The sequence below is a fragment of the Girardinichthys multiradiatus genome, chromosome 5 (assembly GCF_021462225.1).
Source record: "Girardinichthys multiradiatus isolate DD_20200921_A chromosome 5, DD_fGirMul_XY1, whole genome shotgun sequence".
Taxonomy (NCBI): domain Eukaryota; kingdom Metazoa; phylum Chordata; class Actinopteri; order Cyprinodontiformes; family Goodeidae; genus Girardinichthys; species Girardinichthys multiradiatus.
The window spans coordinates 23,056,184-23,070,218 of record NC_061798.1 but is presented as its reverse complement, the minus strand read 5'-3'; the positions used below and the strand labels follow the sequence as shown (position 1 = coordinate 23,070,218).

Genomic DNA, 14,035 nt, shown 5'->3' with positions numbered 1-14,035 from the left:
TAGGACTGATTTAAAGTTTACAGAACTTTGTGTGACTGAATGATTCATGGGTCGGATTTGAGCCTAATGAACTAAAACCATTCCTATGGAAATAGTCAGGTACTGGACTGACCAATAGTTTAAAAAAAAAAGCAGCCAAAGTCCAGAGAAACATTTTGAAAAACTTTCTGAAACCTGAAGAACTGTTGTTCAAAATCGCTTTTAAAGAAGGTCTGGTCCAAGGGAGCGGCTTAAATCATTTGCAAAGTGCTGCAGTTTTGTCTATGATGTGTACAAAGTTGAACAGACAACATAATCCCTGAAACAATCAACTCAAATTCTACTTAAAGGGACATTTGGCAATGTGTGCAGTAGAAAACAGCAGGTTAGAAAAGTATAGAAGCTACTGGTGAAAAAGTATATAATCGTGGTTAGTGGTACAATCCCTCACCCCATTGCAAACTAATTTACACCTTGCTTATTAACAACAGCTTTAACACAATATTTTAAAGCAACCACGTTTCTTTTTAGGCAAAAGCTTTGTAGCCTTCTTTCAGCCAGCTGAGCAGCAGGGCACTTCAGCCGGGCACAAATATAATATGAATAACAGCTTTAGCAGTTTTAAAATGGTAACTTTTTAAATCTCAGCACCTAGGCAAGCAACCCATGAAAACACTCAACTGATATGAAAGTCAAGCAAAATATTCTGTCAAAGGAAATAATTTAATGCAATATTAACTTTTCAAACACGTTTTGGTGCATGCAGAAAGCAATAAAGTAAATGCATTGTTACTTTATGAAAAGGCCCCAAACCACCTTGTGATGACCCTGAATATCAATCATCACCTGCTGGCCTCAGCAACCAGGAAGTTATATTCTACTGTGTTCATTATTTAAGAGAGCGATTTTACCTTGATCCCAGAACCACAAGGATCATCTCAGTCACTCCTGACTGGGCATCCGCAATACGAGTCAACCAACAGCTCAGTTAAAAAAAAAAAACTTTTTTTTTTAAATTTTCCTATTGGGAACCATCTCAAGTTGTCATGACAGTTTTTGCGTTGATGTACACACAAGGCATATCAATAAAACCTGATTCTACTTATTTACCACCCACCTGCATACAATCTATCCAGACAAAAAGCCACATTTGACTTTATATATTATTTACATCATTAATCAACCTCAGTGATTCATTATAAAACATTCACACCAGTAGACAAGGCAGAAATCTAGCTTTCTTTTTTATTAAAAACATTATTGCTAGTTACATAATTCAATCATAAATGAGAATGTGCAATTTTTAAGAGCCAAGGCAAAGAGATTAAGGTGTAGTTCACAATCAGAATGATCTGCTGCTGTTCTGTGTAGGAAGAGTGTTTTTCAATCCAGCCAACTTTGTTTGCATTTAGTTACGATGTAAACTGAGATTTTCTTTTTAGGGTCAAAACAAAAAAAACTGATTGCATATGCATTCACCCAGCACACCCGAAACAATTAAACCCCAAATCAATATAAAAAAAAAATAAGACAGAAAACCATTAAAATTAACAAATATTCTCTTGTAAATATATATATATATATATATAGTTTAGATGTGCTTTTATTCCTTTCACCATTTTAACTAGTAGCAAATTGTGTTCTAGGCCTCCTTACACAGATTTTCTGACATTAACCCCTTGCTGTTTTCCAACTTTAATCAGTTCAGGTTTGAAGGCAACTTGTCGGTTTGGGAAAATGAGGCGTTCTTTGTCATTTCGCACCTGGCACAGAAAACAAAACGGTAAAAAAAAAAACCCCAACAAGAAACAAACGTGTTTTCCCCCTATAGTGCTTCTTTCAATAATCCAGTCAGTATCTACATCTCACTCGCCACTAACAAACATGGGCGAAAACTCCCAAATAGTGTTCTGAAACAGTAAATTAAACAGAAAAGGAGACTTTCATGCCATAACGAGATTTTAAGTATTTGTTCACTTATTCTACCAGAACAGGTTTCAAAAATGCTGATTTTCCAACATCTAAGCTGCAGCGGTGAAAGTAAAAAAAATATTTTGTTTGTTTTTTCAGGTCATCTTGGATACATCCAATATGTGAGGCACTCCAGTTAACTCACTGTTGACAGTTTTCTTGCACATTCATAAGGTTTGAAGACCAGCAGATCCAGTTTGATGGATCCTCTGGCGTCTCCCAAGATTTACCAGGATCATCGAAGTCCATTTGACAGAAGGATCACTTTAAATACAGACTATTCTGTCCATTCCAACGAGCGGGAGGAGAAAACATTCTAATTTCTTCCTCTGTACAGATACATATTTATTACAGACACTTGCACCAATTTATATTTAAGGATGTTAACCAAATTCAGAGGAGCCAAAGAGATGGGTGCAGCAAACTTGGAAACAGATGTGTGGCAGATGAAATAAAGCAAAGGATAGTTGTCAAGTGTAGCTGCTGGAAAAACAAAGATTTTGCATTCAGTCTCAACATTTTTGGCACAAGTACAGTACGTGTACGTAAGTAGCAGTACAGGGCAAATCAAGTAGAGGATTAACCACTACATCAACAAGAGGCAGAAGCTTTAAACAGCTGGAGAAGCTGGAAAAACCCACATTTCCCTTGATTTCTTCAAAAAGGCATCCACAAAGTGTTCCAGTTCGATCATTTACATTAAAATATAACAAACGAGGGCTTTTAGTGTTTTCCTGTTAGGCTGTACTGTATTCATGGAGATGTAGCATCATAAGCCATAAATTCAAACTGAGTGGTTTTTGAATCACGGAGCGCAGAGTGGTCATAGTGTCATGAACAGTTGTCCACAGGCAGGGCTTTAGATCCACATCACTTCCTGTGGTTTAATTCATTCTTCTGCTGCAATAGAGGAATGTAACAGAGAGAGAGAAAGAAAAGAGAGAAAGAGAGAAGCTGGGCCAGAAAGGATTGAGTGTACATGTTGGAGTTAAATCCTGGCGGTAGTGTAGTGGTCTCGACCCCCCCCCCACGTCGTCAGTTCAGCAAGGGCAGTAAGTTGGAGGAGGCTGTCGTCTTGTGATGCACACTATCAGTTCCTCTGGAAAAAAAAAAATAGAAAATAAAAGTGTTGGAGCTGATTGCATGAATAAAGTGATGAAAGGTGCTCGTGCCTCATAAATTCATACACAAAAAAATAATAATGGTAAAAGATACACAAGTAAAAGCTGTCAGAAGCAAAGTCATCACATATTAAGACAAAAACTGCACAGAAAAAAAAAAAAGATCCACATCAAGAGAACAAAAATAACACTTCTCACCAGCAGGGGGTGCAAAACAACAGTTTAAATACAGTACAATGAGAGCTGGGTGAAAATGGATGCTTTTGCAGTGCCTTGCAAAAAGTATTCACTACTTTTGAACTGGTTCACATGTTACAGCCAAAACCTTCGTGGAGTTTTTTGGAGATTTTACGCTGTAGACCAACACATAACAGTGCATACATTGTGAAGTGGAAACAAAAAGAGGGGTAAACAGGGTTTTATTTGGGTTTTGTTTAAACCTCAAAAACTCTATAAAAAAAAAAAAAAAAAAAAAAAAGGGTGTCTGGGATTTGCATTTTTACTCTTTAACCTCTAAATAAAAACCAGCTGCCCACTGCCTTTAGAAGTTTCCCAATTAGTGAAGAATTTATAATCAGTATAAGAAAAGCTGTTGTGTGAGAGCTCCGTCTCTCTTATCGACTCTGACCAGCTTCTCTGCCCCCGCAGAAAAACAAAGACCTCTGTGCATCATGGTGATGCCAGCACATTTTCTGAGCTCATGCAGGCCGTCTTCAACTATTTTTCATTTCAAAACCTCATACTTTTCTCACTTTGTTTCCCCTCCATCAGATTATATGACATGATATTTGAGTAACACATTTTCATATTCACCTTTTTTTGTATTTTCAGTCAATCACACACATTGCTTCAGATTCGACTGTGTGGTAAACAGCTATTGCTAAAATAAGTCCAAAGGGTTTTAATGTGAGCGGGTTGTGGTAGTAGAAGCGGAGAGGAGAATGAATGGCCGCTGTCTGGACTGGTGAAGCTCCAAAATTTGCCTGAAGAAGTTACAATTTTAGGCTTTATGAAGAAATGTTTGTCTCAGCCTAGGCAATAACAAAGACAAGGACTTTAAAGTGCAAAACCGTGAACCTTTGACCCTCGGTGAAGTTAGTTTCAGTTTTGGATGTTGGATATTTGTGCTCCGTGGATTCGGCGGGGTCTTCCCCCTGCTTGATCCGATGCAGGCAGTCTGCTTACAGGGAGCTGCTCTTTGCCTGCTCCCTCCTCCTAAAGAAGGTGGTTTGCTTAAGGGCTGTAAGTAAATTTCTGAACTAAAAACACTCTTAACAAAAATGAATAGCTTTCAGGTTAGATGAGCCAGTGATATAAAAATAATGCCAGATCATTCTTCTAGATTACACAGATGAGACACTTCTTTTTATCTGATCTTTGGGTCACGGCCCCAAAGCGAACCACGGTGTGCAGGAGGGGAGAGAAGGAAAAGAGCAGCTGCCCTTAAAACGACAGCCTGCATCGGGTCAAATGGGATGAAGACCCCGCTGAATCTGTGGGGACGATTTAGGTCACTGAATACACAGCAACCTGCCTGCGTGTGATTCAGAAAGCTAACATCTCTTTTTTCTTTCATTTTTCAGCCCTCAGGCATGGTTTACATTTTGGTTTGACTCACTCTGGCCCGTAATATTATTGTAGTCGCTCTTCAGTTTTATTAACATTTCCTTGCATTTCCTTGGTGAAAACCTTCTAATTTCTCTTCAGCACATGGCTGTCAATGAACAGAAGTATGTTCACGTCATGTGTAGTCTCTACTCAGCCCCGGTGGTACCTGCTTGGGAGAAGGTACTAAAAGAAGCAGGAACCAGGCCACACCACCATTATAAGAAGCCCTTGCAAAACGAGCTGAGTGGATTGGAGCGGGCCTAAGTAGAGCCAGTGGAAAAGGGGCACAGTAGGCAGCTTCTCTCATCTGAGCTGTTGATCAGTGCAGCTCCTCCAGAGCCACTCTAATCTTTTCTTGCCTGTAATGTACGTTTAAGTGAACAACCATATCTTGGTAGGCATGGAGTCGTGTCATCCTCTTTCCATTTACATATGATGAATTTCATTCCTTTTCCTATCAACCACCATGTGTTGGTCTATCACGTAAAAATCCCAGTAAAACACAGACGTTTGTGGCTGTAACATCATAAAATGTCGATGTCAAGGGGTATAAATATTTCTGCAAGGTACTTTATACAAACTTCTGAAATATTAGGCCATGCGGTGAGTTGAGTGAAGTAGCTGGTTGGACACACATACCATGCGCTGACATGCAGTGTGACAGTGGGTGTGGCCTAACCATCGTAAGAATCCAATAGAGGCAAGGAAGCCTGCCTCTCCCCATACATCCCTCCCTGAGAGAAGAGACAAAATATAAAGAGATAGGGAGTGTGTGATAGATTTTGAAAAGACAGGAAGACGAGCCCAGAGTTGAGATAACACAAAGAACAAGGTGAGCAAAGAAATATAAAAAAAAAAAAAAAGAGTTGAGTGTGAGTAGACACAAAAAGTGAAGAAGTTGTTGAAGGAAAAACAAAAGGGTGAGATGACAAAAAAAAAAGAAGAGTTAAAAAATTGTTAGTGCCATGTTAGTTCATGTTTCAGGAAAGAACGGGACACATGCATGAGAGATAATGTGCGAGATAGAGATCAAGGACTCTGCTTTAACAGGACGTGCAACAACATGCCATCTGTGGGTGTGAGAACGTTCACACAACATTCCCGGAGCTAACAGTCTGTGTGTGTTGCGCATGATCTGATCACTTACATGAAATTCCAACCTTTTAAAGAGAAATGCATTGATATGTATATTATTTAGCTTTATGGGAGCTCTGTCTGATCAGCTACGTCTTCTAAAGTAAGTGGAAATATTTCAGAGGAGCTCAAGAAGCAGCTGAAGAAGCGCTGTGACTTTTATTTGACCCAGTCCTAAACCCCAATTTACACATAAGCCAAGATAAAGACTATTTTCTTAATAATTGGGGTTAGGAAAGAGGTGCTGGAAGCACTTTACAGAGATTTATTTTTTTTTAGCAGTAAGATAGTTATTTTAACTAGGGATGCAGTCATGCAGGGTTGTGCAACAGGTGGGTTCTCATGAGATCATTGTCTACCTGTACTGAATCTTGGTTAGCAGGTTCAAGATTGTTATCCAGAGTGTTCTTTCTGCCTCTCTGATCCAGTGTGGAGTATGCATCTGTGGGGGGAAAACATTTAAAATCATGTGGTACACAGACATGTATAGGACAACCCAGTAAAACCTCCCTGGTTTCTATGAACACTACATCTAGAGGAGGATGTGTAGGGGTACTATACAGCTGAAACAAGTAATGCATTTAAACTGTATTCAAAAAATATTTATTTCCTCGCAGAGATTAAACCCAACAAAGCATTTCCTGTTTTTAGTCAGTTGGGACTATTTTTTGTAAAATAAACGCAAGCATAATGACAGAATTGTTTTAGAGATTATAAGCAAAACAAAAACTAAAAAAACGTTCAAATTCAGAAAGACCAGAGGAGGACGCCTGTCTCGTGGCCCATCGTTTTCATGCTGCCGCTGGTTTTCACAAATGACTGGAAGTTAAACACAGATATAATTCAGTCAGAATATATCTGATGTTAATATTTGGTTTAGTTGTTATTATGCTCTAGAAATAAATTGATTTAAATTTGGTTCAGAAAGTAATTATGTTAGTGTTTAAGCTGTTAAAAGTTTTACCAATAAATTAACTTGTATTATCATCAATATACTTTATTTAGTATTATTGTTTCATATCTAGGAACATAAGTTATTTTAAACGTTTTAAATGGCTGATTATTGAGCGAGCGTAAAATTAAGATAACAAAACAAGAACATTTTAAAGAAAACAAGCTTACAAGCCATCAGGAATATATAAAAGGGGTAAACAGAAACCATGTGCTGTTTTGAACAGTGGAGACAGCGGGGTTAACCTTCAGTCCCCAATTTTTACAGCTTCACAGCTGTCATGGTTGCTAGGCGGCAGAAGTTACACTGAGGTAAGGGGCGGGACCAGCTGGTGAAGGCTAGACCGCTCAAATTCAGTCGTTCTAACAGCCTTCGTGGTTTTTGCAGCCAGCCGGTCACATAGACCAGATCTTCGAAGGATGCAGCCCTGGAATTTGGACACAGCACTCAGACACTCCACCAATGGATGGCATTTAAGGTTTGTGCAAAAAAAAAAAGAGTGGAAATGTTTAAAATGTTCAGTATTGATGCCGCCAAAAACACTTTATCCCTCAGAAACAGAACCCATTCTGTCCTCCACTGCCTCGGCAGCACCGGTTTCGGCCATCGCTTAGTCAGCGCCTTGAGCCGGCGGCTCGAACTGATGAGGCTCAGGCCCGCTGGGCTCCACAAAGACTCCCTTAAACTGTGAAGAGGGGTGTAAAAAATCCTCCACCTCATAAAATCCATCTATGGTGAAACTACCAGCGTCGCTCTGCTCACTCTCCATGTTTCAAGAGGTCAGATTTCCCTCGTCCTCCTGACCACACCCCCGCTTGCCCCTCAGTGTCTCTTGGCACTCCCCGCTTTGGTGACATTTTCTTAATTTGCGTGGGGACGGAGTTATGCTTTTACATGGGGTTTAGTTCCCTTAAAACTGTACGACAACGCAAATTAACATTTCCTAAAGCTTGTTGCAATGGAAAGTCCAATTCAGTGTAACCTATGAGTTTGGGTTTTAGAGCAGTCTGGTCCATGTTCTGAGAGTGGCACGGTCTGAGAATCTTTAACTGGAAAGTTAATTTTGGTTACACCATACTGCTCAGGAATGTACTGAAAAAACAAGCAATAAATGAGAGCAGCTTTTGCATGTAAGGCTATTCATATCATTTCATTTCATCCAACTTGGTCATCGTCTTCACTGAATATCAGTAAACACATATTTGAAAAAAGGCTGCCTCATTCGTGCGTTTCTGCTGTACTCTACAACTCTGACGTCTCTCCCACATTGTTAGAAGTTGTATGTTTTCTGCACTTGCCTGGTCCAAGTTCATTCAATGGAATCGTTTCTCGCTCACTCTTCCCACCTGTGTAAAAATATAACATTAAAACTGGGTAAATACGTTTATTTTCTAAACATATCAGATTAACAGTCATTTAGGGCCAGCCCAAGGTTGTACAAGGCCCTAATCAGAATTAAATAATAATAATAATAGTTTTTGCAAGCAATCACAGAAAAACAGGCATTTAACTTGATTTATTTACAAACAGTTGCAGTATGCATGATATTTATTAAATAAGCTAGCGTAATATGTTCACCGTTTTGTTTAGGTCTAAGTGCTCTTTGGACCTCCAGAACCCTAGGGTCAGACCCAAAGCTCCGTCATGATTCAGGCAGAGATGTTTACACACCAAGGATTTCTAAATATATCCAGTTCATGTTAGCCTTATTTATGATCTTTGGAACTTCTTGGATGACCTATAAACATCTTTAAAGCCACAAAGAAGCCATTTTTTTTATCTTTTAGAATAGGAGCATAAAGTTGCAACATTTCATTCAAACCCAAATCATGTGTTACCATCAAAAATAAATCCTTAGAAGTATAACTAGAATCACAGTTATCTGCAGAAGTCTGTGGTGTGTTCTTTGTTTTTAACGTGTGAGTATAGTGAAAGTATGAAGGAAAGCAAAACATCTTCCCAACCTTTGTCTAAGAGCGGCAAGGTGCTGTCCTCAAATCCTCCGTTGGGCCTGTCGTTGTTGACGGGGGGATTTAAGTTGACCATGAAGTCAGTCTTTTTCCAGCCATCCTTCTCCAAAGTCCGACGGAGCTCTTTGTAGCCCCAAACACTCTGCAGGACCAGTCCGGCTCCACGTACCTCGCGGTCTGAACGGTTACTGTTAATAAAATGAGAAAAAGAAAAAAGCTGCATATTATAAAAACAAATCAATTCCGCAGACTTTGAAGGGCAATAAAATTTGACAAATATTAAACATTCAATAATTATTACATTTAACCATTACCTATCCTTGTTAATGAGCACCAGCCTCTCAATTCCCTGCGAGGCCCTGAGGCTTTTCGCGGCGTCAACGCTGGATCCCAACACTTCATGCAGCGTGCTCAGTATAGACACCACTGTATCTTCTGTCAGCGCTCGCACTGGCTGACTCTGTCCGCCACCAGGCAGGTTTGCCACAAGGTGAGGAATTGCATGTTCACCTAACAACAAGCAGAGGTAAACAAACGTTAAACACTCTGAACATCGTAAGCATCAGTGGCGATACGATCGGTCTTTGTAAAGCCCGGCTCACCTAGCAGTTCCTTGTTGCGTCCATCTATAGCCAGGTTACGGAGTGCTCCAGACATGGCGTAGACTACTCGGTCATTGCCGTGCGCCAACAGCTCGGTCAGCAAAGGCAGACCACCCTCAGTACGTGTCAAGACACGGATGTATTGTCCATACTAAAACAGACAGAACATTCTTTTTCAGTAAACTAGGAGTCACAAGATTCCTCCGTCAGTCATGTCTAATCTGAAAGCTTGATGAAAAATATATGAAAGACACAATCACCATTTATGTCCAGTGTTTTCCTAATGATGCTGACAAACAAATCATTGCTTGAGGTTTGGTGAAAACTTTCCATTTAGAGGGCAAAGGATTGATTTTTTTTGTCCTTCCACAATTAAATCCACAAACAACAAATAAGACTAGAAGGATATGTCGAGTTGTTTTGAAACGCAATGCATTTGCAGACAGTCACACACAGAATACAACAGGGTCATCCTATGCTAAAGTTTAAATATTACTTTACTCTCAATTAGACTTTATTGTAATCTGTTCTGCAGCCTCCTGAAAGTCTTTCAAACATTTTCTCAGGATTATGCTTTTCACATATTTTTTCTCTTTGGCAGCATATCATGCTGTGTACGCTGTGTGAAATTGGAATAGAGCAGAAGTGAAAGGCAAAAAAAGTCTCTGATGTAAAAATAAAACAGCTACAGCTGATGCAACAAAAAAAAAATAAAAAAAAATGTTGGTGTTTTTTTTGGTAACAGGCAGCCAGAAACAAATTGGAGTTTAGGAGCCTTTTATGTCTCATGATTCATGAGTCAAAGTAAAGTAGCTTTTCAAACAAAACACATTTCTGTGAAAATGGTCTGAAAATAAGTGAAAAGCCTTTTAAGTCCAAATTAAAACTAAAAAGGAAACAAAAGACAATTGGAAAGCCTGAAAACATAGTGCTGAAGACCATTTACCAAAACTACAAGAACATCTGGCTGCTTGAAAGGAACGTATAAAGAATTTATGGGGATCATTTACTGCTACACAGTGACAGCTTTTTATATTCAGAGTAAGAAAGCAGAATGCTTTGGTGTCAATTATTTGGAAGATTGCAACATTTATTACAGACCCATAAATCCCATTTCTTTCCAACAGTACGTCACTGCAATACAAGACTGGATGTGCCCCCTTAAACATAATATCCCAAAATCGTTTTCAGACCACAGGAAGTCCAGTTCATAGTGCTCCTTTTATATTGTCTCTTTATTTCCAACATTAGGCAGCAGAAAAACAATCGTTAGCTCAACTCTAACTGTCTGATGGGCTGAATGCAGGAATGTAATATTGTGACCTGCAATTACAAACATGATTAAAAAAGGAGAATAAGTCCTATATGTTCAGACAAGATTTTCACCCGTCATCATCCCACAGGCTTGAACGTTTTCAAAAAGATGTCGAGTAAAAAAAACGTTGTCACTAAATGAGTCTACATGTGAGATCGGAGATAAAATACAGAAACTAAAACCCGTTTGGAAACAAGAAAAGATTTAAAACAATAAATGAAAGAAACCTACATTTGAATGACTGTATACAATCTAGCAGACTGGAAAGCCACCAGCCAGCGGACATTTCGTGGCTTTTAGCCCAAAGTTTCTTTAGATAAAGGGCCGGAGAGGGGGGCATTTTGTCGCCACACCTGCTGAAAAACGCTTGCATTTTCTTCCAATCAGCATCCATGCAGGACTGTGTAACACATTGCCTACATGTTTAATACTCATAAAATCCAGCTGTTGACAGGTGTTTGTCAGGTTTAATAAAGAGACCGAGAGAGAGATGTACAACCAAACCGACAAATTAGACCTTTTCACTCATTTCACTTAATTACTTTGATGGTAAAGTCCGAAGAAGAAAAGAAAAAGGATGACCACAACCCTTTTACTGAATGTCTAACAGCCTAACTCTCACAATAAAGCACCAAACTCTGTTCTGTGTAGGTACAAGTCACTTTAACTCAAGGAGCTCTTTTCATGCAAGCATTTCTGCTACAACAGTTGAGGAATCATTTTTCTAGGTAGTTAACATTACATTAACATTATATGTCGAAGGCTGAATATAATGTTCAATGACAGAAAGCAGCAAACACAAAATGATAAATAAATAGGAAAATGTTGCTTAGAAGTCTGATTTTATTAGCATAATAATAGAGCTAATGTTAACTTTAACTACTTAAAGTAGGTTTGTGATTTGAAATGAAAAGCAGATCTTAAGTTGAGCAACATGAAAGTGTGGTGAGTTATATTAGTATTGGTAATTGTTTATTAATTTATTATTAGTGTAATGTTTCAACTCTGTCAGAAAACAAATGTACACCGTTTTCTCAGCTGATTCAGTGTCTTCTTTTGATTACAATGCATGGCAGAACATTGATTTATTTCATTTACAAATTTTGCAGCATTATTCCAAGAAAAGGGAGGCTATATAAGCATAAATATATCCTGTTTTTGTTATTTTAATTTTATAAATAAATTTGCCAATGGATGCCCTTTTTTTGGCTTAAGCACCTGCCTCCAAAAATGTCTGTGCATGTTCTGGTGTGGTTTTAGCTTTCTGGATATCTTTTGTATTTTCCTCTTCAGCATGAAACTGTTTCTCAACATCAAGTCAAATCTTAACAAAGTGAGGCCTGCACCTCAGTGTGTATTAGATGAATGTTTAACAGCGTTTTGGGCGTTTACAATTGACCAATATAATATCACAGTGACAGTTGACTAACCAATGACCATCACTGATTGATGAAGTCATGTTCAACAGATTCTCTTTTTCAAAATAAACGAGCTATTAATGAGTGAAAAGACAACATTTTGAGATGTGCAGGTTTTTACTTTTCTGCCACCAATGACAACTATTTTGATATTAATAATTACTAAAAACATTCCAAATTTTAACAACCCGCCCAAAGCTATTTTTTTCCAACATGTTCAAAAGAAGCCCAACTGGGAGGAAACCAGTGCAGTCTGGCAAATTGCACAGTACAACACAGTTTACCCCAATCTCATAAAGAAAACACTAATCAACAACAACAATAAACATGCGCATAATGTGTACCCATGATGATGCCCCCTTCACATTTCTGCCTGCCCCCTCATATATGCATGCCTAGAACCGGCCCTGCTGGGAGGTCTCCTTTCCTCTGCCCTGAGCAGATAAACAAAGCCGCATCATTAAAATTCATTTAAAGTTTGTTACACTACTCAGCTTTTAAACTATAGCCACTATGAAAGTAATCAGCGGTGGATACAGTTCTGCTAATCCGCTAACAGCAAATAGGGGAACTAATATTTCGTATAGCAGATTAGCTTTGGAAGCTAACTTTGGAAACTGTTAGCTTCTGCCAGCGATTTCGTTTAGCTTCTGCTAAATTAAGTCTCGCCAACTTTAAGTCCATTAACAGAATTCCCAAGTTTGCTCCTTTCTGTAGGGAGCATGTCTTGAAGAGTCCATCAAGCATGCTGTTGGCTTATTATGTGTACACAAGACAAAACAACTGTTGTGTTTGGGCTGGAAACTGTCAAATCTGGCAACCCTGAGTTACATTCGTCATAGCGGATAGCAGCTAGGATTCGCTGTCACAATTTTTTTTTTTTTATATCAGCTTAGTATTTTAGCGTTAGCAAAGCTAACATTTTAGTTAGCAGAGTACTGGTTAGCGACTGCAACATTTTGGTTAGCTGTGCCCTCCACTGAAAGTAATGTGATATTACTGCTGTATTAGCTGTAATTCATCGTTTTTACTGTTGTAGTGGGATCTTATATAGAGACAGAGCGTTCTCAGGTCAGTGACCTGCAGCAGGAGGACTTTCTAAGTGCCAAGGGACGTACGTTACATAAACATTTCAGTTAGAAATGCAGACAATTGATGTCCAGGCTAAAATAAAATGTTGCAGGTGGGTCACATGGTCAAAGGCATCTTTAGCGACCAAGACCAGAAAGCTCAGGGATGGAGCTGGAAACATTGACGGTGGGAAAGAAAAATAGCAATGAGGAAAATCTGTGCTTATCTTCATGTCAACATTTAGTAATATCACAATGTCCTGTTCTTATAATATTGTACAGTCACATTGGGAGTTCTTGTGCAGTAAAACAGAACAGGATGATGATGAAAGGTAGCTCTTACAGTCCAGCGTCCAGCACATAGGTTCTGAATGGCTCCAGCTGAGGCTTCCAGCACAGTGGGGTTTCTGGACTCCTTTAGCAGCGATGTGTAGATGCGGACCACCTCTGGCTGGAACAACAGCTCATAGCCTGCAGGATTGGTGGATACAGGAGGAAGCATGCAACAACCCCAGGAGATGAGCAGAAGATGGTAAGAAAAAAAGACAGTATGGAGAGGTGAGTTAGTTGAGCAAATGTGTTTCCTTTTAAATAAGACATAGTCAGAAATTGCCTCAACAGTCTATGCTTACCTTTAGCAGGTGTGGTCCTCACTGGAATTTGTATTTTATCTGCATTTGCGTCATCATTTTTCTTACCTAGGAACAGCAAACCCCAACATTAAATCTGAAGAAATGCGGCAAAACATCTTAATATGAGACACTTGATATTCTCTGTCGTTGTTACATCTGTACTAGTTGAGCTAGATGTGTGCAAACACAAAGAAAACTCAAACTAAGGTACAAGCAGGCGTGCATGTTTGTTTTAATGACCCACACTTGATCAGCCTGCCGAC

General features: G+C 39.0%; 1 protein-coding gene across 6 annotated transcripts in view; it reads right to left on the bottom strand.

The window, feature by feature from the left end:
• Nucleotides 1-1,210: 1,210 nt before the first annotated feature.
• Nucleotides 1,211-14,035, bottom strand: part of ctnnd1 (catenin (cadherin-associated protein), delta 1) — a 43,296-nt gene continuing 30,471 nt past the window's right edge. For 4 of the 6 annotated variants that reach the window (XM_047366690.1, XM_047366691.1, XM_047366694.1 and 1 more), the window contains 9 exons: nt 13,773-13,838; nt 13,484-13,611; nt 9,338-9,488; nt 9,050-9,245; nt 8,730-8,923; nt 8,064-8,111; nt 6,173-6,255; nt 5,359-5,413; nt 1,211-3,049 (listed from right to left, as the gene is read on the bottom strand). In XM_047366690.1, the coding sequence (XP_047222646.1) occupies nt 2,991-3,049; nt 5,359-5,413; nt 6,173-6,255; nt 8,064-8,111; nt 8,730-8,923; nt 9,050-9,245; nt 9,338-9,488; nt 13,484-13,611; nt 13,773-13,838 (980 nt within the window). In that variant the 3' untranslated portion in view covers nt 1,211-2,990. Of the gene's footprint in view, nt 3,050-5,318; nt 5,414-6,172; nt 6,256-8,063; nt 8,112-8,729; nt 8,924-9,049; nt 9,246-9,337; nt 9,489-13,483; nt 13,612-13,772; nt 13,839-14,035 lie in introns of all 6 variants that reach the window. The other 2 variants (XM_047366692.1, XM_047366693.1) reach the window with 2 other exon arrangements.